A 27,989-nucleotide genomic window follows, 5' to 3' on the forward strand; every position below is an offset into this window, starting at 1 on the left:
TACAGACTAAAATACAAATCAAGACACCACTTTACGCCAATTACAGATAATAACAAGCGTGGACAAGTGCAGACAAGAAATTGGAACCTTCACGCGCTGCGGTGGGAATGTAAGTAAAATGGTTCGGCGGCTTTGGAACAGTTCAGCCGTTCATCCAAAAGTCAGACAGAGTCGCCATATGACCCGGCAATTCCGTTTCTAGGTGTAAACCCAAAAGAAATGAAAATACACGTCCACACAAAAACCTGTACACAAACGTTCACGGAAGCATTATTCGTAACAGACAAGCCATGTGGAACGACCCACATGTCCGTGATGAACAGATAAACAGGGGGTGGCATCCACTCAATGGGTATCATCACTAGGCCACAAAAGGGGCTGGAGTTCTGGCATATTCTATCACACGGAACAACCCTGGAGACACGGGGCTAAGCGGACGAAGCCGGGCGCGAGGGGCATTCACGTGAAACGTCCAGAAAGGGCGCAAACCCGCAGACAAATCCAGAGGTGCTGCACACGCCTGCCCACGGGGACAGGGCTTCTTCTGCGGTGATGCAAAGTTCTGGAATCAGGTGGTGTGGGTCGCACAACACCGTCAACGCACTTAATGACACTAAGTTGTACGTTCTGAAAGGGTGAATGCTATGGTATGTGGGTTCTGTCTCAGGAACGCGGCCCTTGGAAGAACAAGAGCAGTGAGGTAGTTGTGGGCATTCTAACGCAGAACCGCCACCACACACGTGTGCGTTGGAGGCACAAGGCACAGCGCCCTGAGCGGTTCACTTCCGGTGTGTTCGTCTTAGAAACGGTGTGCGCGTAGAAGTGTGGGTTTCCTGGAGCCCCTCCGAGCGATCACCGCCCAGGGAAGGGGCCGGGAAGCGGGGGGCCGGGGGTCACAAGTGGCCCATCGACTCTGAGCCACGTTGTAAGATGTACAGGCTTTGTAAGAGGCCCCACTGAGACACAGCTGCCCGTGTGTCCTCCAGGCTCTCGGGCCAGACGGGAGCCCAGAGGACAGTGGCACCCCCGCGGGAGGGACAGTCCACGGCTCTGGGGCACTTTAATTAGAATACGCGCTAACTCCTCCCACGAAGCACACACAGGAACGGTGGCTGTGGTGGCGACCCGGTCCCGTGCCCGCTCGCCCGTCCTCGAGCGCTGGCACAGGGCGAAGAGGAGCTGCGGCCAGAGGGGACCACGCACGCCCAGTCTGGCCCTCTAATTCAGCGCATAGTTAAACTGGTTTGCAAACTTTTCGTGTTTCTTGCGGTCCATCTGGTTCATGGCCGTGACGACCCTCTGCACGGCTGCCCTGTGGGGAAAGCAAAGCGGGGCGTGATCAGGGAGCCCCGGCTAGGGCTCTGGGCTCCGACTGTGGTCTGGCTGGGCTGAGGCACCGGTCCCAGGTGGCTGCCACACTCCGGCCACCCAGGCTCCCTGCAGCTCAGAAGCAGCTGGGCCCTACCCGCGCAGAGCCCAACGACGACCTTGGCACCACCCGTGGGCTCCCTGAACCCCCAGAGCACCTCCCGGGATCCCGAATCTTGCCAGAGCCAGGCTGCACCCCAGAACCAAGTGCCAGAACCCAGTGCCAGACCCAGCCCCCGCCCAGCCTGCTTCCCCCGCACCCCGAGCCCCCTCCCTGCCCAGCCAGCCCCCACCTCAGGTGGGGCCGCAGAAGAACACTGCAAACGTGCGGCAGGAAGACGCGGAGTGGCGGATGGGGCGCGTCTCGCTGCCCAGCCTGGCTGCTGTGAGGCCGAGGGCCTGTGCCCAGTGCCCACGTGACTTTTGGGCGCGGCCCCAGGGGCGCTGCCACCCCGGCCCTCCAGCAAGACGAGCTCTAGGCCACCAAGCTGCTGCAAGGAGCCAGCCCGAAGGCTCTCCTGAGCATGGCGGGAGGGTGCCGGGCACAGAGGCCCCTTGGCCGGCACTCCTCTGGGCATCAGCACCCAGGGTGCCCTTTACCCTCGGCTGATCCACCAGAAGCCAGCTTCGTGCCCGGAGGCTGGGGGCCAAGCCCTCCTCAGGATGCCGACTCCTACGACGTGCCAGCAGTGAGGAGGTCCTGCACCCCCCCCCCCCCCCCCGCCCCTTGGGGCTCCGTGCAGGCGCCAAGGAAGCCGTGCTCTCCCGTCCCCTCAAGCCAAGTACACGGCGATGCTGGCCAGGAGAGCAAGAAGGGCCTCCCTTGCCCAGGACACTGAGCCAAATGCCCTCCAGGGTCTACTGGAGGAGGCTGCCCTGCAGGCACGGTCTGAGGCGCCTGGTAAGACCTGTGCCTAAATCTGACCCAGGAAGTGACGGCCTCACAGGCTTCCTGAACAAGCACCCCAATTCCTTCCGGCAGCACCTCGTATAAGCCAGGTGGCTCCGGCGAGCCACAGTGGCAAGCAGGCAATGAGAGTGCTGGCTCGAGGCCCTGACCCACTTCCCTGTGGCACCGGCCAAGTGCTGGGGCAGAGACCTGGGTGGCAGGTCCCACCGGCCTTGGGAGCGACTCCCCTGCCCACGGTCACTAGGTGGACGTCCCTGGGCACCGACCTCAAGAGAGCCCAGCCCGGGCCAGCGCCTGGCCCTTCTAGGTCAGCTAGGCAAGGAGACACAGGGCCGGCTCTGTGCCAGCAGCCCCCGCTGAGGCCTCAGCCCCTCACTGGGAAATGAGGATGTGCTGGCCAGCCGGTCCACGAAGCCCCACCCCTAGGGGAACCGCTAACCGCTGACCCTTGGGGTGACCGGCTCCAGGCCCTGCCCCTGCTGGCTAGGAGCACCTGGCCCACCCAGGGGCCTGGTGGTCAGCGGGAGAAACGTGTGGTAGAGCGGAGTCGGGGCCCCAGGCTTGCCAGGGTCTTGGAGTCCAGTCACCCCCCCCCCGCCCGGCACCCCCAGACGCAGGGGGTGGGGGGCAAGGAGGCCGCCAGAAGCTCTTACTTAGCAAACACCTTCTTCGCGATGCGCGCACGGGCAGTGTCGGCCTGCTGCTTCAGGTCGGTGAGGCCACTGCGTCTCCTCCTCTTTCCTCTGCCTCTCCCGCTGGACCCAGACGAGCCAAGGTCTACTCCCGTGGCGGCCTCCACGTCTCTCATAAACTCGGGGTCCTGCCACTCTGCAAAGAGGCCTCGAGATTTAGGAGAACTCCCGACACTAACCCAAGCGTCCCTACTCAAGTCCCGATCCCTCCCCGCCGTAGGGGCCGGCTCGGCTGGGGATAGCGGGGCGGGGGGCAAGGCAGACCCTCCCCCGCCACCGTCCTGTGCCCCGCAGGCCCGTGCCCACAGAGGCCAGGAAGGGGCCGGGACAGGACCCAGCAGCCTCTCCCGGTGCATCCACTGACCCCTCAGGCAGGAAGGCAGCTGAGGCTGGTGGCTGGGGGACAGTGCCATCTGCAGGCTGCTTCCCAGCCTCCAGCTGGACTGTGCCCCGCCAGGCCCCCAAATATGGCTGCCAGGCCCGTCTGCTGGCTGGTGGGCGCGTGCAGCAGCGGTGGCCACAGCCAAGGGGTCAGCGCGGGCACAGCCTTCTTTCTTTTCGGTCCAAAAAGAACTGGACGCGGGCTTCAGCAACGCGGGGGTCGGTTCACCCAGACAGCTCTGAGTTTCCTGCCACGTGCCTTCTGCCACGGCCCAGCCACACAACGCGGTGGGGGACAGCGCTCCGAGGGGAAACACGCGTCACCCGGTCCCAGAGCCCAGCCTCACCACCCCCGAGCTGCACCGAGGCCAGGTCGGCGCGCTCACCTGCCAGAACCGAGGGGAGCTTTTGCTGTCCGATGGTGGGGGCTCCGGGCCTCGGCTTCCAAAGGCCCGGCTACCGCCCACCTCAGTCTCGGCTCCCCGGTCCCAGTGGGGGCTGCTCTGCCTATGCCGGCCGTCCCAGGAAGGCCACCCCGGGCAGGAGCGGGACGGCACAATGTCCCTCCTGTGCCCAGACCTGTGGCCGCCGACTCTGGCCCGCAGGAGGGTGCCGGACGCCCTGCCCACAGAGCCGACGGGAACCCCAGGGCCCAGGGTCAGAGGGCTGGGCTGTGCACCCCAGACAGACAGATGGCCAGGCCTCCCCAAGTTGATTTTTTGAAGTGAAGGAATACAGGGCCGCACAATTCAGGCCCAGGAACGATTAATCCGAGATTAAGGAAAAGTGTCTAAACAGTTTATCTCCCGTAATAAGAAGGCGCCACAGTTTAGGAGCCCGGTGAATGGAGCAATTGTTTAAACACAACAGAAAATGCCAGCGCCCGGTGGAGATGGAATGAGCATCTCAGTAAAATGAAGGACCAATTTAACAGCCTTTGAAGAAAATCAATAGAAGCCGGGGCCGCATGGCCTTCCTGTGCGCTGACGGGCCCTGGAGCTCGGCGCGCATTGTCACCAAGGTTAGCGCCAGGGAAAAGAAAATTGCCCCGCGTGCGAGGGAGGCGGGGATCGATACTGTAGTTAGTGAAGAGATGCTATTTCACATCTGACTGGCCAGCGCCGGCCCGCGGCCGCAGCCCCGATACCTGTTGTTAACAAGTCGCCGAGGGCTGGAGAACCACCCGCTCTTCGGGGCTGACACAAAAAATAGGCACTTAATTTGCTCCTGAGTGTGAGCCACCAGGGAAGGCCTCACCCTGCGGATTAGCAGGTCAGGGGCCCCTCCCCGCCGCCATCCACTGCCCCGGGTGTCAGCCTGAAATCTAACATCTGTCAAAGGGAGAAACCCCACTAATGACGACAAACACAGCCTGGCTGGGACCCTCACGTGCAGGCCAGCGCTGCCCCCCACGCACGCGGCTGCCTGCCCTTCGTCGGGGCTCTGGGTCTGCGACAGGGCTTTCTCAGGTGAGTGAGAGCCCCAGGCAGTCCCGGGGCCTCCAGACAACTGGCCCGGGCTGGACAAACCACGGAGACACGGAGACAGATCAGGGGCCCGGTGAGTGTGCCCGCGCGCTGCCCCGTGACGGCCACTTCTGGTGACGCCCCCTGGCCCTGCTCCTCAGGGGTCCTGGGAAGCCGGGAGGCAGCCAGCCCATGGCACGTGCCCAGCACAGGGCGTGGACACCCGTACTGGGATGAGACAAGTTCCCTGGGCTGTCCTGAGAACAGTGCTTATGTGGCTCAAGTCCACCGTCCTGTCTGAGTCTAGCCTACGGGACAGGACCCTGAGATGGCCTCTGTGGAGACCTAGCCTCCCGAGGCCTGAGGCCTCAGGACCCGCCCGGGACCCACTCGCTCCTGCCCAGACGGGCACAGACACACGCACCTGCACGTGCCTGCAGCTCGCCCTGCTGCAGAGAGCGAGCCGGTCGTGCGGGGTGGCAGGGGGCACAAGGTCTGCACGGGGGACACGTGGGCAAGTGCGTCTGCCTGGCGGGGAGCAAACTGCTCTCCCCCCTGGAGCCCGGGCTTCGGCCAATTAACTCTTCTTGCCTCCATTTCTTCACCTCCTTAAAACTGATTCGGGGCGCCTGGGTGGCTCAGTCGGTTAAGCGTCCGACTTCGGCTCAGGTCGTGATCTCACGGTTCGTGAGTTCGAGCCCCGCGGCCGGCTCCGGGCTGACGGCTCGGAGCCTGGAGCCTGCTTCGGATTCTGCGTCTCCCTCTGTCTGCCCCTCGGCTGCCTGCACTCTCTCTCACATGGTCTCAAAAATAAATAAACGTTAAAAAAAATAAAAAAACAAACAAAACAAAAAAACTGATTCAGAGCCCAGAAGCCAAACAACCAACCAGCCAACAACGCGGCCTTCTCGGGCCGTGAGCGCATCCACGTCTCCAGGTGGTGGCTGTGCGAAAGCACCACCCCGCTGTGTCCCAGTTGCGCCACCGTGAGCCGGGACCACGCTGGTGGCAGGTGGCCACAAAGACCCCATGGGGAGGGTCCCGGCCGTCCCCACACAGCCCCCAGACCTACCCGGGCGTCCCGCCTGCTGCTGCTGCTGCTGCAGCCGCCTCTGCTCCCAGGCCCTGTCCTCCGGGCGGAGGGGCCGCCCCGCGTCATCTCTCGGGACGATCTTCCCGTGGAAAGGACACTGTGGCAGAGAACAGAGCAGTTCGGATGGCGGGACAGGAATGCCCCTTCCTTCGCACACCCCGAAAAGGAGGGGCTCTTGGGGTACGTCTGTGAAGGCGGGTGGGCCGAGGGAGCGGGGAGGCTGGGGCCCACGGCAGTCACGCGCCCGCCGCCCGCCCGGCGTGTTCCGTACGGAGTGGGCTCAGGAGGTGCGGTGTTAAGCAAGCGAGGGCGCCGGAAAAAGCGCGGAGCGCCCCAGCTCCCAACCCCGGCACAAGTCCCCGCCTGAGCGACGCGTGACAGCCACAGGCAAGCCCTCCCTGGGGCGGCAGCGGCCAGCAGAGGCAGTGGGAGGCTGGAGCCTGGAGCCTCGCACTGCCACCCCGCCCCCCCCCCCCCCCTGCCGCCCCGCCCTGCCCCTCGCGGCCTCGGCCCCGCCTCGCCTTCAGCCGGTCCTGGCGCTCGCAGAGCCGGCCGTCGGGCCTCGGGGCGCGGCAGCGGTGCCGCACGGGCTCAAACTTCCCCGCGAAGGTGATGTAGCGGCTCCGGAGCATCTCTGAGACGTTGGCGTTGTCCACTTCCACGTGCGCTTCACTGGGCTTCCAGAAGCGGTGCTCAGAGGGACACCTGCAACCCCAGACTCTCAGCGCTGCCGCAGGGAGGCCGTCGGCCGGCCCGGCCGGCGAGGCCTGGGCCGGGCAGGCTGGGGAGGGCACACCGCAGAGACCCCGGGACCCGACCGCAGGTGCCACAAGGTGAACGCCAGCAGCCCGGCAGAGCAGAGACCTCAGGGGCGATCCCGGCCCGGCAGGAGTGGGACTCGCCCGGGGGGACACGCAGATGGAAGTTGCGCCCCTTCCCGTCGGCGGCCCCCAGAGGGAAAGTGAAGGCCAGCACAGCCAGGGGGCAGCTTCCCAGAAACTCCTGGCAGAACCCCAGGCCTGGCCCGTGGGGGGGCGTCTGAGAGCACCGGGCGAGGGGCGGGTGGGGCGGCCGTGACGGGGGCTGGGGTGCAGAAGCACTGAGGGAGCGCGAGGGGTCACAAAGGGCCCGGCAGCCCGTCCTTCGTTCCCAGGGTGATGCCAGACCACGCAGGACGGCGAGCGACGGGGCACCTCAGACAGAGTGCAGACGCGCACCGCACACGGTTCCACGGCCGCCACACACCCGTGCCATGTGGTGGCCGTCCCCACGCCCTGCTGGCATCCGCAGGGGCTGCGGGGCAAGGGAGCGAGAGTCGCAGCCGGCGAGGGCGGTGGGGTGGGTGCCTGCGGGAGCCAGACGCACACACACTCACTCACCTGAAGATCTTCCCGGCCGGCGGCTGCTCCTGGCCCCAGTAGCACAGATCCACCCCAAAGGGCACGACAGGCGCCCGGGCCCTCTCTGCGGCCAGCTTCCCAGCCTCCTCTGGTCCCACAGGTGCCCTGGAGAGGCCCCGAGAACAGGACACACCGACTGTGCACCCCTGGAGCCGGCCACAGCCACCTGCCTCTCCCTCATGTCCTCCACTCTCCCCAGGCACAGACACGGGCCCCCACGTCAGCACACTCGGGCCCGGGCTCCCGGGCGGACACCTGGGCCCGCGGGAAGCCCAGCATCGGGCCCCAGCCGTCCCCGGGGAGCTGCGCAGGGAGCTGAACGCCCCACGGCCTCAAGGTGGCTACGGTACGGCCCTCCGCGGGCCCCTGTATGTCTCATGACCCCTGGCCCGGGCGCACGCCGGGGGCCACCTCCCAGGGGCCAAAGGGGCCTCGGCAGCTCGAGGACAACGGCCCGCGAGGCGGGGCACCCGGGGGTCACCTGGGGCTCGGGGGCGGGGGCAAGCATCCGTGCGGTGCGTGCAGCTGGGCGGCAGCACAGGTGGGGTCCTGCGCCCCCTCATCCCTCCTCATCCTCTTCCGGGCCCGCGAGCCCCGTGCCGCCGGGTCCCTCTCCAGCCCTGGAACAGAGAGGTGTCGTTCCCCACCACCCTTCCCACGACCCCGGACAGACCCCTGGGGCCACCACGCCCCCATTTCACGGTGACAACACGCTAGTGAGCGCACGTGTTAGTGCCAAACCCTCCAACTACCAAACCCTCGGCCACGTTCCACAGAGAGCCTGGTCTGCCACCAGCAGGATGAGGCCACCGCGCTGGGGTCTCCCGACACCTCAACGGGACGCGGGCAGAAGAGAGGCTAGGCTGCCAGGCCACCGACCTCTGCGGGCCGGCGTCCATCCCCAAGTCCCCCAAGTCCCCAGGGCAGGGTGAGAGATTCCTCAACGCTACCGGGCCCTGCCCTGACCCCTGCTGGCTCTCTCCGCTGGGTGCGGAGGCCACCCTTCCCAGTCGCCGCCGCCGTGCAGGCCGGCGCTCCAGGGCGCACGGGAGGCACGGGGCGGAGTGTGGATTCGGACACCAGGGGCGCTCCACCCCAAGCACATCGCACTCCCCCCAACTCGCTGTGGGAGCCAGGGGCCTGGACTGAGCACGCTCCCCGCCGAGGGGCTGAGGGCCCGCGGGCCGAGCATGGCTCGCACCGTGAGGACCGTGAGCTGCCACGAAAGGAAGGAAACGAGCTGAGTGATGTGTCCCAGGCAGAGGACGAGAGGTCGAGCAGGCTGCACAGTCCTCCGGGGCCGAGGAGCTCGGGACTTGGAGGGGCACACGTGAGCGGCGGGCACCCCCAGGCAGCACGCAGGCATGAAGCCGGGGTGGCGGGGGGTGGAGGGGGCTCTCCCAGGTGGGGAGAGCAGACGCACAGACACCAGCACCCTCGCTCCTGGACCCAGGAGGACAGAAAGACAACTGGAGGGTGAGAGGCCCGAGAAGGAGGCAGCGCTATTTTGCTGGAAAACGTGGGAAAGATCGGAAGGGCCTGCCGGGTGTCAGGAAGGAGAGAGTGGGGGAAACCCAGCTGCTAGAGTTACAGGGGCTGCAGGAGACCCACAAAGCTTCTGAGCAGAAGAGGCGGGTGCTCGGAAAGACCTACGCGAAGACCCACGCTCCCTGTGACATGACAGTGAGCGGGCGGGGGCGGGGCCTCAGGAGACTGAAGGAAAAGCCAGTCACACTCCCAGCGTTTTCTCCTATTAGCTTTTGCAGCCAGCCTGAGGGGCAGCCTCCCACCAAGACCCCTTGGCAGGGTGGGGGTGGGGGTGGGGGGCGCACACAGGAAGGTCTGCCTTGAAAACACTCCGGAAGCAGCAGCCAATCGGCCGGGAGGGGGGGTAGGGAGGGGAGGGAGCTCCGGGCTGGGCCGGCCGGCAGGGCGGGGTGGGGTGGGGTGGGGGGGGGGGATGTGACTGGCTCTGTAAAAGTCAGGGGACCACGGGGCGGGCCAGCAGACCAAGGCCCAGGACACACGTTCGAGCGTGGTGACGAGGGCAGTGCATGGGACAGAGGATGCATCTTTCAAAACGGCCCTCAGAAAAATTAACATTCTTACCATTTCACTAACATTTAACGAATACTTCCAAAACCAGAAGACACGTCATCCTACCGCATAAAAGGAAGAAACAAAACAACAGGAACTGGGGACCAAGGCCCGGCACAGGCAGCAAAGTACTAACAACTCGCTAAACAGATCACCATCAGCCGAGAGGCAGACCGATCGGCCTTAAAACACAGAGCGACCTGCCGTCTACACCAGACCCACCTAAAACCACCGGTCAGCAGAAAGCGGGAACGAGGACGTGAGGGAGGATTCACTCTGCAGGCGGCAAGGAGCGCGGACCGCTGACAGGCGGCACGGGGGCTCCGCGGACCCTCGCAGGGCAGACCAAAAGGGCCCACGCGACGGGCCGGCGGGACACTGTATCCCAGGGGCCCTTCCGGGCACATGGGCCCCGGACAGGAGCAGCGTCCCCAGACCACGTCCCGGGGCCACGGAGCGGTCAGAGGGTGCACAGCAACAGGCAGTGGAGACCCCAGACGTCAGAAACGGACACAGACACGACGTATTCAGCGCACACGCGTGCCCACTTCCCGAGCGCACAGACTGGTGGTGTAGACAGTCCCACCGAACAATCCACTCCGCACCGCCCCCTCCCCCACGGACTCACGACTGCCGACTCCGCCCAGCCACTCTGCTAGGGAGCCAGGGCCCCTGGGGAGGGCGCCAGGAAGGGCCTCACTGCGCCGCCGGCACCACCAGGAGGGGCCGCGCCCGCCTCAGGTGGCCTCGGGCTCTCTGCGGCAGGATCGGACGGGACGGACTCGGCCTCTGCAGCTTGGTGGGCGGCGGCAGACGGCTTTGGCCATCGCACGGCTGGTTTCTCGGGGGGGCCCCCGGAGGCCACAGGCCCTTCGCGGGAAACATCTGCCCGCGCCCGCTCCAGAAGACCAGCGAGCCCGCCCGCTGCCCTTTCTCAGGCTCCCGTGGCTGAGAGCAAAGGACAGAGCCGTTCGGGCGTGCTGGGTCCCCCGAGGCTGGGGACCCCAAGCAGGCTCCATCATCACCACGACACCCTAGCTCCAGCTCCCCAAAACCCCCCAGCGCCCCCACTCGGGACGCGGACGAGGTGGATCGCTAACCGCCGCAGGGCCCGTCGCGGTGGCCCGGCGAGCGTGCCCGCGACACACGCGCACGCCTGGTGCAGGGGGGTGGCGGTGGGCAAGACCGGTAAGTGGGCACTGTGGCATTTAGATGGATACAATCACAGCCCGAGGATCGATACGAGAATTCCTAAGAGTTACAAGAATGAAATATATTTTTCATTGATTTGTTGTTTTAAGCCATTAAAAAGATGGGTAAGCGCGTTAAGGCAGAGTAAATACTCAGGGCACGAAGAAAACCACTACCACTTTCACGTCGTTGTAGAAAATCAATCTTGCTGACACACTTTCAAAGGAAAACCCCAAAAAGCAGACGGCATTCCTCGGGCCCGGGAGCACGCATCTGCCGGGAGAGCGAGGCCGCGGCCGCCCCGCCTCGCCAGCTGCGCCCGCCCGGCCCAGGGGCGTGCGACTCCAGTACGGGAGCGGGAGCGTGGCTCCGAGGTACTCCCACGGTCGCCTTGAGAAAGCGTCAGAAAAACGCCCAAATCCCCATTTTTGTTTAAATTGACCAAGTGGCACCCGTTTGCCTGGAGCGCGAAGGCAGACAGGGCGGGAGAGATGAATCGATAGCAGGAAATGGAGAGGCTGCGGCTTCGCGCGGAGTTAGGCCGCCGAGCTTGACACTATTGATTCTACCTGGTTCAGCTGGCCTTGTAATTAAAATGTAAATTTGAGAAAGAGATTACGTCCTGACAGAAACGGTAGGATTAAGGGGAAGATAAAAGCCCCTTGGTGAAAATTCAGAGAAAGGAATGAGAAAGAAAGAGCGCCAGCGTCCTCAGCCGTGTGGATTTAGACGGCTCTACTGCAGGGTTCACCTGCGTTTAATTGAAAAAACAGCGACGGAATATAAAGCAGCGTTATGAACTGCCGCGCCCTGGCACACTTGTGTTTGGAAACCCCCAGGGCCCTGGAGGCCCGCAAGGGCTGCCGTGCGGGTGAGGGTGGGGTCGCCCGGGCGCACAGCCGTCTCGGCAGCCGATCCCAGGTCGCGAGCGCCCCCGCCTCCCCCAACCCCGAGCTCACTGGGACCCTCACCGCCCCTGGGACCCTGTGACACCCCCCCCCCACAGCTGGGCTGTACGGGGCTGGCCTTGTCCCCGAGGCCCCTGCTCCATTGCCGGCCAGGCCCTCGGCAGCCCACCTGTCCGGGAAGGGACTCAGTTTAGCAAACACAGACGGACGGACAGCACCTGGCCGTGACCCGCGTCAGCCATTAGCATTCCCTTCCGGGTCACAGACAGCATGTCGTGAGCCTTCCACAGAAAAGGGGTGAGCCGGTGGCGGCAAGACCGGCGGGGTCTCTCCCAACACGGGCCCCGCGGGCCTCACGAGGAAGCGGGTGTCAGGTGCAGGTGACAGGAGGCGGCATTCTGCTAACCTGCTCCTGCAGGGCAAACGCTCCGGGGCTCAGCAGAGGGACGGGGCACCCTGTAGGCCTGTGGGTTTTTCTGGGCCAGAAATACCTCAGTGGGAACAGCTGATCTGTCTTGCCGGGGCCTTGGCCGGGAAGACGAGCAGTTAGAACCCCTGGAGTGCGCTCGCCCTCTGTGGTCACCTGGGGAACCTGGGAGCAGGACTCAGCTGGGCTCGGTACTCAACGGCTCTTGCCGGTGGGCCCAGGGCTTTCTTGTCACGCAGCAGGGCAGGGCAGGATCCCATCGAGTGTCCTGTGAGCGGCACTGTGACACCCAGTCCCCCTCTGCCACTCTTGATTAGCAGGATTCCAGGGAGGCTCACCACCCGGCCAGTGGGAGTGGCGGGAGCTCCCCCACCCCCGCCGGAGGCTGGCAAGGCCAGACCACGTGCCAGCCCCTCGGTGGTAAGGCAGATCCACGGGCCACGGTTGTGGTCACTGCTCTCCTCACGACCGGCCACCAAGCACAAGCCACAGGCCAGAGGGAAGCTCTCCCTCCTGCGGGAAGGGCTCAGGGCCCTCAAAGCGAGACTGCAGAGGGCCCAGGACAAGCGGCTGTGGCAGTAAGAGCTCAGCGGAGGACAAGCCGAGGGTCAGCGTGGGCTCCCAGGCCCCAGAGGCAGGGCCAAGGGGCTCGCGGCCCAACCACTGCCGGGCACCCTGCCCAGGCAAGGGAAGCAAGAACAGGGTGGCGGGCACGCCCCAGGAGGCGCTCAGGCACGGGCTGCAGAGGCCCGGAGAAGTGACCGGACTGAGGGGGGGGGCCGTTCCCCGGGGGTCCCGTCCCCACCGCCCAATGTCCCAGCCTGGGCACGAGCGGCCTCAAGTGCGGCTGGGCCTCTGCTGGGCTCTGGCCTGGCCACGGGGGAGGCCTTTGGCCACGGGGAGCCCCCGCTCCGGTGGGAGGACAGCAGAACCCAGGGACGGCAGAAGAACACACAAGACCAAAGGGCAGGAGGGCCGCCCAGTGGTCGGGGGGGGGGGTGGGGCAAAAAGCCACGAACGGAAGGTCAGCACGGCCAGAGCAGAGGGCGGGACGCACGTGCAGGCCAGCGCCTGGGGAGAGGTCACCTGGCTGGGAGACGGCAGGCGTCGGGTCTGGCTGTGCTGCTCGGGTCGTGAGGCCCCTAACGGGCCACAGCACCACCGCTGAGCGGCTGCCAACCACCCACACTCTTCACACACCCGCGCTTTGCCTCACAGCCTCGGGCAGACATCCACCTGTTTTGCCCCAAAAACCACAAATCCGGTTATTTGGCTCCTCTGGACGTGAGGGGTCGGCCCCGTGTGCCCACACCCCTGCTCCCGAGGGCCACCACCCTGGGCCGCTGGCAAGGAAACCACAGGGTGACACTGCCCAGGAGCAACCTTGCTCTGCCCCACGGCAAACAGGTGTCCTGGGCCTGACGTGCTGCCACCGTCCGCGGCTCCACAGTCAGGAAGAAGGGAAGGGTGCTCCGCCACGCGGGGGCCGGGGACCAGGGAGGAGGCAGCAGTCTGTCGCCCGGTGCCCCTGCCCCAAGCGGGAATCGAGTCCCTGGACGTGGGAGCCGGCCCTCCCCGGATTCGTGTGTCCCCAGCAGGGCTGCCCCTCGTGTGGAGCCGGCCTGACTGTGCCCCCAGAAGGGGCGGTGGCGCCTGCCCGACTCGGGGACGGCAGGAGCCCAGCACAGGGCCGGCCTGGGAGAGGGGCCCTGGGCACGAGGGGGAAGATGGCATGATTTTCGGTGACAGATGTGCAGCGTCACCAGGCAGGGCGCACACCAGGGCTAGCTCCCCTGCTCAGGGGGCCCCGGACCCCAGACGAGAGGTCACACCCGAGGGCCAGCAACCTCGGCTCCTGCCACCCCACCGCCGGCCGCACTCACCACACTCGGGCTGCAGGTGCTCGGGGATGCAAGCCTCATAGCCCTCCTTCTCTGGGACCTCTATGAAGTCGTCGTCCTCGTCCTCATCCTCGTCCCCGACCGCTGGGCCCGTCTGTGGAAACACACCTGTGTGTGAGAACAGCCCAGAGGCCTGGAGGCTCCCGATCCTGCCGGGGGAGACCTCGCTCCGGGCTGGGTTTCGGCGACGGGCTCGAGGCAGCACCAAACACCAAAGATGGTCTCCAGGCCCTGCTCCTCAGCTCAGGCCAGCCCCGTGGCTCCTCCACTGGCCAGCCACCTGGGGGTCCACGTCCAGCCACATGTAAACCTGCCCCACTACCTCGTTCCCTTTGAAACTCATGCAAGAAACCCGGCTTCAAGGTCTCATGGAGCAGACGTGCTCCCAGGGCTCCGTGAGACACGTCTCCCCCAGCGAGAGGCAAGATGCCCCCGGTTCCGGGCCGAGCTGAGGGTGGCATCCAGCTCAAGCCAGGCCCCCCGGGGACAGTGGTGTGCCTGTGCTGCTGGAATAACCTGCCCTTAAGAGTCACTCGTGACAGAGCCACTGAAGAGCCCGTTCCCTTTGGGCAGGGCCACCTGCTCCTTAGCCCGCCCGGAGGGCCTGCTTCACTCCTGGGGCACCGGGACCCTCTGCAGCACCCAGTCCGTGGCACAGCAGGGGCGGGGGCTGCCGCACACCCAGGAATCGGGCTTCTGAGGCTGGTCCTGTGCAGCCCCCTCCTCGCCCCCCTTCTCAGTGACCCCCTGTAGCCCTAGGGCAGGACGCGAGGGAGAGGATCCCAGCAGGAGCCCGGCCTACTCCGCACCACGGCCGCAGCCGATTTCAGACCAAGTGGAGGAGACTTCCAGAACGGAGGCCCCCGTTGCGCGAATGCAGACTGCCAGGCCCCTGAAGGTACAAAGCAGCAGCCTTGGAAGAACGGCCCTGTGACACACACCTGCACCACCAAAACCTCTCTCAATAGCACGCCTCAGAGGCACAGCGCAGACCTGAGCAGGGGGACGGAGAGCCTGAGTGACCCAGGGGACAGGAGGCCGCGGGCTGGCCCCACACCAGGCCCGGCCAAGTCACAGACGCTGGCAGCGCCCGCCCGCCCGCACAGCTGGGCCTGGTGGCGGCCCCGGCGGTGACCCGGCGACCCGGCCGTACCTGCGGGCCCGGGACGCCCATGCAGGAGCCACCGCCCGCCCGGAGAGGCATAATCAGATGCAAATGCACTTTGTTTAGGTACAACCCACGGCTGTGCATCTGGGAAGCACGGGAGACATTAATCACTGGAAACTGTAATTTTTGTTATCAGTCTAACACTGATCAAAAGGGAAGCCTGTCTCCACCACTGACCTGTGAAACGTCCCAATTATGCTCTTTGGAAATGACAGGGGCACTTAACTCCCGAGCTGGGCAAATGACGACGATCAATCACGTTTGAATAACAATGAGCCGCGGACCTGAAAATTATTTTTGTATAGAATCTACCCAGGAATTTATGAAAGGTGGAAAGCAGCCCAAGGTTTTAGGGCATTACGGTTCTCGGCTAGTGCAGCGCGTATCAAACACTAAACAGAATTTATGTGTTTTAATTTTCTAAAAGGTAGATGTGCACTGGGTGCTACAATGCATAACATATAGTGCTGGGTTTTAAATACGGGGTCATTTTCATAAAATATTATGCTTATTGTTCACACCCTTGAATTTCACCAGGGACTTTTATTAAATTTTCATTTCTTAAAAAATATTCGGCTGCTTAGCTAACTATTAGGAATTATGCCCTCTTTCTCCCCAACTAAAATTGTTTATTCCTGTGAAGAAACACGGAGCCCTGAGCTGCTCTTTGTTCTTAAATTAGCACTGATCAGGCCGCACCAGGCAGCACACACACCACCTCCAGAACGCCGCCCCCTGGGTCTGTGCAGCCAGGTCCCCCGGAAGAACGCAGCTGACTCGACCGCAGGGTACTCACCTCCGGTCCGCTGATGGCCCACTCAAACCACAGCGACGCAGTCAGACACGGACTTTGCCGCCAATATCGAAGCCACGCTTGAAAGCTTCCACTTTCTTTTGGTTCACGGTGTTTGCTCGGCTGTCTGAACCCCCCGGAGCTCAGAGTGACCCTGGATGTCGGGCCCTGAGCACATCAGCAAAGGGCAGTGACATCTGGTGTCCAGAGGTGGAGGGGGCGCCACGTCCAGAACAGTCACTGCGGCTGTGACACCTGTGTGACCTGCCCTGGCGCCTCACACAAACGCCTGTTCAGAGAGCAGGAGCACGGCCACCAGGCAGGCCAGAAAGCCCTCTCCATGAGACGTTGGTGAAGCAGCATGGATTGGGGAAACTGAGGCCGGCAGGAAGGAGCCCATGGGAGCCAGTCCCGGGGCAGGACTTCCCCTCAAAGTCAAAGGTCACAGGCTGGTAAGAAACCAGCACTGGATGAGGCAAGGGGAGGCACTGGGGGCAGGAGGCAGAGGAGGGGCGCCCGCTGGGATCGTCCTGTAAAGAGGCATCCAGTTGAAAGTGGGTGGTCCTCAAAACCGAGTGGGCTCATAAGCTGTTCCGTGTTTGCCACAAGCTGAGTTTCCCTGTCGCAATAAACCCCACGAACACTCTCGAGAAACCAGCCCCTGCGTCCCCCCCACCTTCCCTAACGGAGAGCCCCTGGGCAGGTGGACAGAGCCCTGCAGCCCCTGGGACGCCCCCCCGCACCGCGTCACCCTTTTGGGAGAGGCCAGACCCGAGGGACGAGGGATGGGGGACAGACACCTCCCGGGCACAGCCTGTCCGCAGCCACGGGGAGGCGCAGAGGAGGGCCTCGGGCCTTTCGCGGGTCTTATACAAATGGATTCGCACCCACGGTTAAAAGGATTTAGAAAAATGAGCCTCTGGGATCGTAATTAAACAAGCAATAAAACGGCTAAAATATACAACGCAATCAGCTTACAGCAGTGGGGGTATCGGGGTTACTGATTATTTGAGGAGGAACAGAACGAGCGACCTGGCTCCGGGAGCGGGTCTGCCCGCCAAACGCGCGCCCGAGATGCAGCTGGGACCGTTAAATAAATTTTGTACGATCTAATTAACTTGGTGCGCAATCTCAATTACTTTTCACCCAAGAAATCACTTTTGTTCAGTTTTATGTGTGTCTGTTTCCCTTTTTAAAAAAAAAAAAAATGATGTAAGGCCTCGTCAGACAAGTGAGCTCCAACCTGCATTTGTCTTTCGGCGGCTTGATGGCCATGCATTTAAAACCCCATTCTATCTTATAAACTAAAAATTAAACGTGCTCAGCTGTGATGGCCGTCATCGCATCTGCTATTTATATGCTAATGCCCTCCCTGGAAGGCCGTGCAAATTGCCCAGCCAGGCCAATATCTCATGCACATCTCCAGCTGCTGGGGACGCACGCTCACAGGGCAGAGGACAGCAGGGCGTGGGACTGGCCAGGGCAAGAGTGAGGACACAGGGACCCTCGGCGACACCACTCGGGCCGCAGAGCACACGGTCCCCGCTCAGCGAGAGCAGAGCTGGTGAAGTGTGTCACCGGGTTCTAGGATGGCCACGGCCCCCGCCCCCCCCCCCCCCCCCCCGCCCTGTCTGGTCTGATCCAGCCCTGCGTCCAGCCTGCTGGCAGTGCAAGAAACCGCGCCGTGGGTCCACAGGACACGGGCAGACCCGCTGCCAGGGCGAGGCTGGGGCGCGAGGCCCTGCAGGGTCACCAGGAGACTCGGGTGGGTAACTCGGGTCTGTGCCATGGTCCACGTGGGCATCCTCCCCTCGGCTGCCACGCTGGGGCTCGCTGCTGGACTCAGCAGGCCGCGAGACGCGCTCCCCTGGGCTACCTGACAGCGCATCTGGCGGAGGGCGCAGCTTGCTGGTTAGACCGGGCAGTTCCCACCGCCCGAAGGAGCCGTGTCCACACGGGAAGAGGAAAACCTTCAGCGCGCGCCCTCCTTCCTCAGCCCAAACTTCGCAAGCACAACGGCAGGCGGCCGGCACCCTCAAAGGCCGAGGCTCACGCAACTCCCCCCAGACTCCGTCTTCTCATCTGTGAAATGGGGCGGTACCATCATCTACCTCAGAGCATGCTCGGGGACTCAAGGGCTGGTACCTGAAGGTGTTCCGGAGGAAGGGGTGTGCAGTGTAGACACATAGGAGAGGCCAGGCACCGCGGGGCTGGGCCCCAGGGCCCCCAGGAGACGGCTGGCCCTGAGCAGGGGGCGCTTGAGCGGGAGCTCCAGTCCTCATGAGAAAGGCAAGAGGCGTCCAGACCCCTCCCCCAGCCTCCAGCTCCTCGCTGCGGCGGCTCGGCCTTCAGCGTGATGGAGGGGACCGCGTCACCAGGAAGGCTGTTTACTGGCCCTGCCGAGCACAAGGTCCCCACCGCCGGCTGATTTAGTTTCCCTGCCTCCCTGGGGTGCCTGACTCGTTCAACATTTCATTCCCTGGGTTCCCTGCTCTGTCCTTTTCACCTACAGGAAGCCAGCACTCACATGCCTCCAGCAGCAGAGAAAACCTGTCCAACACCAGAGCAGCAGGAGCCCCAGGCCGAGGGGCCTCCTCCCTCAGACAGGTCTACTGGGGACGCTGGCACAGAGCCACGGGGCTCCATCTGCTTTTAGAGCGAGTGACGATGCGCCCGCCGCTCAGACCATGTGGCTGCCACTGGTGAGCGGTGAGAAAACATAACCCAGGCATTCTTAAAAACCATACTGCGGATAGTCTGTATAAACGGATGCTTGAAATTCATTTTTTCAGACATATCGGTTGGTGGCAAATTAATATTTTGTTAATTACACAACAGAATAATTGGTGATCTCGGCCACATAATTAAACCGCAGGCAATTTAAAAGTTTATAAAGGATTTTTATCAGTTTAACAAATGTAGCAGCCATGGATTATTACACCTCTCCTACGACAGCAGAGCCGGAGACTAAATCTACCCGATGACGCTCCACATTGATCCGTTCAGGATTTATCCCCAGCCTGCTTCCCGCAGGACGGAGACACGCTCTATAGAACAAACACTTACACGTATTAAAGGTGGAACTACGTCAAAAGGAAAACAGTCTGTAGAACCAACAGCAACACAAAAAACAACCCGAGGATGGCTTCTGACATGCAGAACCCCCGCCGGGCTTCCCGGTCGGGTTTCCGCAGTCACAGGCTCCTGGCCGGCTTGCTCGCTCGCTCTCTCTCTCTCTAGCGTCCGTTCTGGCCTCCCACATATCGGTCGTTAGTTGTGAGACACTCGGATCCCTGTCACCGAAAAGGCGTCCCCGGCTCGGCCACTGTGCAGGCGGTCGCCAGGGCGAGCCCTGGCTGAGTGGGGGACGTGGGGGACGGCCCAGACCAGTGATTCAAAGTCTCAGACGTTTTACTTGGGACCGGGCGGAGCGCGCCCGGCTCCTAATTCCCCGGAGACCGGCGTCGCTGCGGGAGCAGATGTGCAGATACGGCCGCGGCTATTCTGGGAAGCGGCGCTCACCTGAGCGGGGCGCTGCCACTCAGCCCCCCCCCCCCCCCCCAGCCCCGATCGCTTCGTCTCCAGGCGCCACCATGGCCCACCAGCTGGTGCGGACGACCGTCTCCAAGGATTTCGGAGCGGTGCCTTTTTTAAATCAGTTCGTGGAGGAGCGTCTTCAAAGTGTCCTTTCGGCTGACAGAGGCGGTGAAGCTCCCCTGCCTCCGAAGTCACCTTCCCACACTCAGCTCCACCCTCCGGGGCCATCCTGAGCCTCGGCGCCCTGCTGTCCTCCCGCCGGAGGAACAGTGTCCTGTTTGGAGGACACCCACAGCCCCTCCTCCGGCGGGTCCCCCACCTCGCCGGTCCCCCAGCCTTCAGAACGGAAGCCGGCGCCTCTGACTGAGGGCCTCCCATCCCCCAACCTGCTGGGCCACAAGCAGCGTACCTGCCCCCACCAGGCACTCCCTCGGATGCCTGGGGACAGTGCCGGGCATGGGGGGCTACATCAGCGAGGGTGTGAGTCCTGCCTGAGCGAGGGAACCATCAAGGCTCTGACTGTATCGCGGGTGGGGGGGGAGGGGGCACAGCCCCAGCCCAGCACCCACAGGGCACCCAGGGCAGGGCTCCTTCCACACGGGGAGCCTGAGCCCTTCAGTCTCCACCGGCCTGTGGCCTCTGCTGGAGAAAGGACCCATCCTGGCTGCTGTTGGCAGCCTGCCCTCAGATTTGAGCCCCGTGGGCCCCGGGGCCGCGGGGCTGCAGCAGCCAGGGACAGGGCAGCCGGCCTCTCCTCCCCTGGGGGCCCTAGAGCCTCGAGGCGAGGGTGGTGCCTGCCGGCTTCAGGCACCTGGGTGGCTCTGCCCGTCCCGGCCCGGCTCCGCTGCCCCCGAGGGCGGGCGAGGGCACCTGCTACAGGGAAGGCGGGAGCCAGCCCAGCTGGGCCTCCGGCAGGAAAGACGCGGGCCCCAGAGCACCGCGAAGGCCCCCCCGCACCCGTCCCTGCTCTCAGGCCAGCCTGCGCTCTGGCACCGTGACCCCGCGTCACCTCACGTTCCAAAAGAAATCCCTCTGCACGTGTGGGAACGAGCTGACCACACCACCTCCTTCCCGACACCAGAAAACCACCTTCTTTCATTGCAAGAAGAGTATCTTTTTTCACAAAACTAACTTCTTACTCAGGGCACACACCCGAGCAGGGTCCTCCGTGGAATGCTGCACCCACAGAAGCCGGGCTGGGATCTCAGCGCCAGGTCAGGAACTTTCCTCACCCTCTTGAGGCCTTGCGGGAGAAAGGCAAGGTCGCCCTCTGCCGGTCCCTGGGGGCCGCTGCGCAGTCACCCCTCTCCCGGGCCCCTCCCACAAGAAGGGCGGCGGCCTGGAGGGCGTCTAGTGGCCCTGGAGGGAACAAGGTCACTAGGTGCCGAGACTGGGGGTGTCGGCCACTGTCTGTCCTAGGTCTCGGTGGCTCTGGACTCGCTGTTCCCAGCCCGGCAACGCCATTCTTCCCACCCTAGAGCTTCCTCTAGCAACAGTTGTGTCTCCCTGGAGCGCAGCCCCGCCCTCCTCCCTCCGGGGTCCTGGGGTTGCAGGTGAAGCTGGTGTCCGGCTCCCAGGCTGGAGCCCAGGTTCAGGGTCCCGACACCCGGCGGAGAAGGACACTCTGGGGCCTGCCTTCTCGGTTCTGAGAGAGCGGTGCTGTGCTGGCCCCACTGTGGTCTGGCTACGGCTGCCTCTCCCTGCTGGCCCGCGCCCAGTCTCTGAGGACACCCGCAGAGGACACGGCTCTCAAATCCCTCTCGGATGTTAAGTTCCAGGTCCTGGCCCAGACCCACCGGACGGGGGCCCGGAAGTCACGGTCTTTAAGGCTCAGGGTGGCCGCATGATGCCTGCTGTCTCAGGGGCTGGCGGCCTTCACTCGGGCACCATCACCAAGTGCGGGCCTGTCCTGCTGCCCGGGGACACGGCGCTCAAGAGCACCAGCTTCCCCCGCCCAAACCACCCAGTATCTGTGAGGCGCCACGACCAGCCACACCCGGCCTCGACCACCCTCCCCAAATTAGGCACCAGCCGCACGTTCAGCCCGCCTGGCGGCCGGGGAGCTTCTCCGTGGGGCACTACCAGGGACACCGCCCTCTGCACAAGCCTGGAGCAAAAGTCCTGATTTTCTGTCTGCCACAGGCATCCTAACTCTGTGTGTCCTTGGCTACGACGCAGGCGGCAGGATGAGACCCCGAAGCCTGGAAGGTTGACACCAGCTCACGGGAGGCTCCGCTGGGGCGCTCGGGGAGGTTCAGGGGACAGCAGGGCTAGCCTAGGTCTCAGCTCAGCCCTTGGCCTCCTCCTCCTCTTCTTCCGGGGCCCTGGGACCTCCCTCCCGACCAGAACCTTCTGACTGTTCCCCCAGCTCACCTGCCACGCCCTCCTGCCCCAGACCCCGTCCCAGCCCTCCAGCGGCCAGGGGGCCTCAGCTGCGCCCTCTGACCTTCCAAACCAAAGCTTCCGTTTCGGGAACTGAGCACCCGATGAGGCAAGAACCAGAACATCTCTGAGCCCCCAGTCATTCCCGCTCAGAAAACCGAGCACAGGCCAAAGAGGAGATCTCCTTGCTGTCGCCTCTGCCCCAGCCCGCGGGCGGCACTCACCTCCCCCCTGCGCCCCTCCTCAGGTTCGATGTCCAGCTCCCCAGATCTCCTCAGGGTAGTTTCCAGTTCCGCCTTCAGGTTGATGGCGGCTTCCAAGTGCCCGCCACGAATCCCCGCGCGGGTGAACAGCTGCCGACAAGGAGGCACATCACTGGGGCAGGCCCGGGCGCCCTCCCCTTCCACCCCGGGGGTCAGCCGCTGCACAACCCTGACCCTGGCCTGCACCTGAGCACGTGTGTGCGGTGGAGACGGGCCTCACCTGTACCCAGGAGCGCACGGCCGGCAGGAACTTGTTTCGGATAAGCTTGAGCGCGTCCCGGGCAGACTGGATGACGGCGTGGTTGTCCTCGTCCTCGTGCACCCTCAGGCCATCTGGATCAAAGCACACGGGGTCACCGGAGGAAGCAGGGCAGGTCACCCAGCACCACGGATGGACCACCCGCACTTCTGTGCGTCGGCCCCCAGCCACGTGTCGCCCAGGACCCCACGCCTGACGCCACAGAAAGACGTTCACTACTTTAAGATTTTGGTGGAAATCATTTCAGCCCGACCCCAACGCCCGGCCCGGTGTCCTCATAGACACACGCGCCCCAGCCCATACGCCCGGCCCGCGGTGGCCCTGAAGCCCCTCCCCTGACAGCTCTCAGGACGGAGGCCCCAGCCTCAGCTCGGCCCCAGGGTCCTCCCTCCGTGTCCCGCCCCCAGCCCTTCTGCAGCCGGGTACCCTCCTCGTGCTCCCCCAGGCCCAGCCAGACAGCGGGCAGCTCCTTGGGGCCGGTGGGGCTCAAGATGCCTGGGCGTGTGGGGTGTTCACACAGCTCCGTGCCCTGACTGCCCTTCCTCTGTAAACACCCCCGAGGGGCTCTCAACCCACCCAACACCCCGCACAGGGGGCCAGGCCACAGCGGGTCCCGTGCAGCACGCCTGTGTCGTCGCCAACGTGGCAAGAAGCCGCTCTGCAAACACGTTTCCTCCAGACCAGGGTGGACAGCCACCCTCCGATCCCGACGGGCCCGGGACCAGGACCCACAGCCTCCCGCAGGGCTCCAGGCCACTTGTGGCAGCAGCAGCCCCTCTCAAGGAGCACCCCGGGTGGGGCCGTGGGACCCAGAGCCTCAAGTCACCCGGGACCCCAACCTTGGAGGACCGGCCCTGCCACGTCCCGAGGAGTCTGAGCTCTTGCCAGCACCCCTAGGGCCCACGGCCAGCCCACGGGAGCCGGTGGTTACCTGAGGAGAGCTCCACATCTAGCGTGTACTTGTGGGAGCCCAGTCCGTGGCGCCGCACAAACCCTTCCTTGTCACCGTCGCTGTCCTCGTGCTGGTCCTCGTCCTCCTCGTCCTCCTCCCCTGAGTCCCCTGCGGCCCGGGGAGGGGGAGACGGAGGGCGGGCACAGGCGAGCAGGCTCTTGCTGCAACAGGGCTCCTCGTCCCCAGGCCTCACGGCACCGGCCAGGCAAGGGGCGCCCCCCGGGCCCTCGGCCAAGTCCAGCGGCACCAGCAGCCTGAAGCAGCTCTCCACCTCCGTGAGGCAGCACCGGATGTCCTCAGACATTTCTGCAAAGATGCAGGAACTGCCTGTTGGGCCGTGATGACGAGCAGCAGCACCTCCCCTCAGGCAGAGCCCAGGGTCAGAGGGAGGGCCGCCCGCCCCTCCTTCCCGCCCCGGACAGAGGCCAGCCCTGGGCGCGTGGAGGCTTTGTCGTCTCTTAGAAACCACCCGACTGTGCAGCACCCCACCACCATGTCACGCCCCGTGACATCCTCAGTAACGCCCTCACGCCTGGACTTCTGGGAGGCTCACGGGAGCCCCGTGAGTACCAAGCGGGGTAGGCCACCGTGGGCGGAACTTCCGGAAGAGAGCGGCCAGCTGAGAGCCGTGGGGACGCACACCCTTCCCAGCCCTCCAGCCGGACCGCACTCCAGCCAGCACCTGCCTTGGGGCCCAGAAGCGCCTCCAGCTGGGGCCTTCCTCTCGAGTTCCTCTCACCCTGGCTGCCCCTCGTGGAAAGGGCCAGCTGCTCAGAAAAGGGTCAGGTTTCAGAAGTAGGGGTGCCAGCAAGAGCTGTCCCCTGCCCCACCTACGGGACGTTATGGGGAGCATCGTTCTCAGACAACACCACCAGGGGGCGCAGGAGAGGAGGGCCCACCCGGAGCTTCCTGGGGACGGGCTGGGGGCTGCTGCCAAGGTCAGGCCAGCGGTCTACCCACCTGCAGCCCCACGGGGTGGGGAGAACTCACCCTCCATGTCCCTGACGGCCCGCTCACACCTCTCCCTGTAGATTCTGTCCAAGCGTTTCTGCTTCTCCTCCTCCCGCTTTCTTTCTGCCAGAGTCCGTGCGCTCACATCCTCAAAATCCACCTGAGGAATCAGAGGTTAGACCGGACTACACGAGACACGTGGAAAACACAGTAAGTCAGACAGAAACCCAGAAGAAGGCGTGTCGGCACCGGCACACGGCCCTCTGTGCCCCTGGGGCCCGACGGGATCAGGGCCAGCAGCACTTCCAGAGAAGCACACGCCACGTGGGAAAGCAGCATGGCCCCTGGGGCCCCGGACGAGCAGCAGCACGTTCAGGCTGCAGGGGGACTGGCCAGCGGCCCTGGCCGAGGCGGGGGCTGCCGGGGAGGAGGGCCCGGCCCGGCGGGTTTCACGCGGCCAGGACCGTCAGAGCCCACGGCAGACCCAGGCGGGACCCAAGCTCGGGGCCACAGAACAGGGCCGCGTCCGAGAAGCTGACTCCTTTCCCTCGTTTCCGCTTCCCGTGGAAGTCAGGACCGGAGGCTCCGCTCCGTCCACACGTCCCCGTCTTAGAGCTGCCGTCCCCTCCCGGGAGCCCCTCCACCACGCCGGCTGGCAGCGAGACGCCAGGCAGGCCCGCCCCACCTGTTTGCTGTGTCTCAGGAAGTGGTAGCCCAAGGCGAGCTTCTTGTAGGCGGCGCCGTACTTCCCGTGCCATCCTTGGACAGCCCTGGCGGCCGCCTGCCTCAGCCTCTGGGCCGCCTCCCTGGGGGGCGGCAGGGGCTGCTCGTGGTCGGTGCCCAGGGTGAGCTCCAGAAACTCCTGGAAGTTGGAGACGACCAGCACCCGGAACCGATGAGACCGGGCGAAGAGCTGATCTATGACCTGGAAGGCGGAGAGGCGGACCTCGGCGTGCTCTCGGCTCAGCTGGGCCATGAGCAGGTGGTAGGCGCGGCGGAGCTGCTCCTCCGAAGACCTGGGGAGAGCAGCCGTGCTGGCCTGCCGGGCGCCACTCCCCGGGGACGCTTCGTTCGGTGCCCTGCGTGGGGACACACCCTCTCCCGACCCCCCCGCCTCCGTCCGCGGCAGGGCGGACGGACGCTGCCTCGGGCCTCTGCCTGTTTCTGCGGGCCCCACGAGCCAAGAACGGTTTTTACGCTATTTAACGGCTGAAACAAATCAAAAGAATAATACTTGATGACATGTGAAAATCACAAGATCCAGCGTCAGTGCCCATAAAGTTTTACTGGGACACGACCGCGGCCGCACCTTCACCTCATTCGCTGCTACCGCCCACAGCTGAGTGGTCACGGCAGAGACTTTATGGCCCGCAGAGCCTACCGTATTCACCACCTGGCCCGTTACACTAAGTCCAAGCTGACATCTCCAGGGGACACCACAGCCCCCAGCCTCCCCTGCAGGTGCAGCCACCTGACTGGAACAAAAGGGAAAGGTCATGGGGCTCCTCGGGCCCGCCCTCCTGTCGCTCTTCCCAGTTAGTTCCCCTGCAGAAAAACCCACTGCCGTTTTGGAGTTTTGTGGGACGTACAGTGAGACCTGAGCCGAAAATCTGGTCGACGTGCAAAGACTTCGCTACTTAAAGTCACTTAAACTTTCCTTTTTGTAAATACAAGATAAGGACGATCGGCGAGTTTTGACTTAAGCTCTCAACAGATCCCAACCGACAATCTTTAGAAAGCTTTCGTGCCGCACTCCCCCACCCTGGGGCCGCTGCCCCACAAAGTGACCACCTGCCAGACCTGGACGCTGCAGGGCCCTGGGGACACAGCCTCCGGAGAGGTGATGGTGGGGGGCAGGGAAGGGCTGAGACATGCAGGTGGCAGAAGGCCTGACAGACCCAGGGGAAGCCCCACAATCCCCCAGGTGTCACAGGCTGGAGGAGCCAGCAATCGATCGGCATGACATCCTGAGCCTGAAGACATACTTGCAAATTTTCTTCAGTTCCTTCATTTTCTCAGGACTCAGTTGGGGTTCTCCTGAAGTCGTGAGCTCTTCTACCAACTTTGAAAGCGTTTGATCCATGTCTAGAAATACGTATGGGAGAGGCGAGAAATGACCCCCTAGCACTTGAAGGTTCTCTACGTCATTAAACGTTTACTGGGCTCCACCGGTTCCTGGGCATTCCGAGTGGGGGGCTGCAAGGCTGGGCTCCCCACGCCCTTGCCTCTGGTACATGGCCTCGATGCTGAAACATAACAATTCAAGGTGATATTCTGGACACGGCCAACGAGACCTCTTCGACGGTAAATTAGGAAAAGCGCAACAACAAAATACTAATTCTGGAGCTCTACAGTCACACAGATCAGAGCTCAGCAATGGATGCTCAGCAACACAGGTCAGCGACAGAACATAACCGCGCAAATAAAATTTAGATTAGCTTTTCCCAAACGTGAGAGGCGTTTTTTCCCTTTCCAACTATTCACTCCCAAGCCACGAGGCAGCCTCTCGCTACAGACTTCGGTAACGAAAGACCCACTCAGGGGCCAGCCTAATGGCTAGGAGCAAGCCAGCAGAGGCGCACCTACCTAGCACTCCAATGCTAAGCACCTAGCAGGTGTGCACAAAGAAGAGGAAAGGGTGGGGGTGAGGGGAGAATGCGGGCTGGGAGGCGGAAGGCCCGGGGAAGGCAGCCACTAAGCGTGGACAGAGACTGGGGGCAGCACGGATGCCAGGCTTGCCCCAGGCTGTTTTATTCGGAGGAGGGAGGCCAGCAGGTGTACAGGGAGCCAGGAAGAGCTTTCGAAAAGTAACGTTTGTCAGGGACACTGACTCCACTCAATGCACACTTGGCAGGAGCAAGGAGCCGCTCAACTGAGCGCCCTCCCAGCACCTCCCACTGATCATGGATCCCTCCGGGGGGACTTTGCCAGTGTTTCTAAGCCCAGCGCACCACAGCCAAAGACAGAAGAGGGGGCATCCCAGAAGAGAGCAGTGTTCAGGGAGGAAGAGGGAATGTCCTGGAAGGAAAAGGAGGAGGAGGAGGGAGGAATGGAGTCCCAAGGAGGAGGAGGACCATGGGAAGGTGTTCCAGGGGAGGGGAAGAGGAGGAGGAAATGGTGTGCGGGGAGGAGGAAGGCATGGCATCCCCATCCGGACGAGGAAGAGGAGGGAAGGGTGTCCGTGGAGAAGAAAGGGGAAGAGGAGGGATTGGTGTGCGGGGAGGAGAAAAGGGCGACCCTGGGAGGGAGGAAGAGAAGAGGACGGTGTGCGGGGAGGAGGGAGTGGTGTCCCCGGGAGGAGGAGGGAGGGGAGAGGAGGAGGAGATGGCATCACGAGGACGGGTTGGGAAGGGCGTCCCAGAGAGGAAGGAGAGAGAGAGGAAAGGACGGTGTCCCAGGGAGAAAGCGGGCGGGGCGGGGAGGCGGGGGAGGACGCAGACGGGGAGGCCGCAGCAAGTCCAGGGGAGGAGGGGGAGGGAAGGGCGTCCCAGGGAGGAAGAAGAGAAAGAGAGGACGCTGTCTCAGGAAGAAAGCAGGGGGACGGAGAGTCCCGGGGTGGAAGGGCATGTCCCGGGGAGAAGGAGGGAAAACGCCCGGCGGGGCGTGGAGGTTTGTGGCGGGGGGGAAACGGGCCTGCCCTCCGAACCCCGGCTGGGCCGCAGCCCCTTGCCGGCATTGCGACGACCGCGACACGTACCGCGAAACCAGGCCGCTCGCCTCGCTCCTCCCTTTCCGGCGGAGAACCCGCCCCTGTCACGTGCCGCAGATCACCACAGTCATTGGCTCGCCCTGGCACAGGCAGCGCGGGGACGAAGGTCAGCGCCGCGACGACCGCACCTACAGCGCAAGC

At 63.9% G+C, this 27,989-nt stretch overlaps 1 protein-coding gene across 2 annotated transcripts; it reads right to left on the reverse strand.

Annotated features, from left to right (window-relative positions):
* On the reverse strand, positions 1–27,989 carry UVSSA (UV stimulated scaffold protein A). Of its 2 annotated transcripts, none has more exons than XM_027064338.2 (14): positions 27,837–27,989; positions 26,125–26,224; positions 24,825–25,155; positions 24,179–24,299; positions 23,168–23,494; positions 22,198–22,310; positions 21,939–22,067; positions 13,817–13,928; positions 7,792–7,930; positions 7,290–7,415; positions 6,432–6,615; positions 5,890–6,007; positions 2,932–3,106; positions 1–1,312 (listed from the first exon to the last, which is right to left on the reverse strand). In XM_027064338.2, the coding sequence occupies exons 2-14, from the start codon at positions 26,220–26,222 to the stop codon at positions 1,219–1,221; spliced, it is 2,067 nt and encodes a 688-aa protein (XP_026920139.2). In that variant the 5' UTR covers positions 26,223–26,224; positions 27,837–27,989; the 3' UTR covers positions 1–1,218. The 2 variants fall into 2 exon arrangements, with proteins under 2 accessions (XP_026920139.2, XP_026920196.2); XM_027064395.2 differs by lacking the exon at positions 27,837–27,989 and adding an exon at positions 26,726–27,819.

This window comes from Acinonyx jubatus, chromosome B1, assembly GCF_027475565.1.
Source record: "Acinonyx jubatus isolate Ajub_Pintada_27869175 chromosome B1, VMU_Ajub_asm_v1.0, whole genome shotgun sequence".
NCBI classification, from domain to species: Eukaryota; Metazoa; Chordata; class Mammalia; order Carnivora; family Felidae; genus Acinonyx; species Acinonyx jubatus.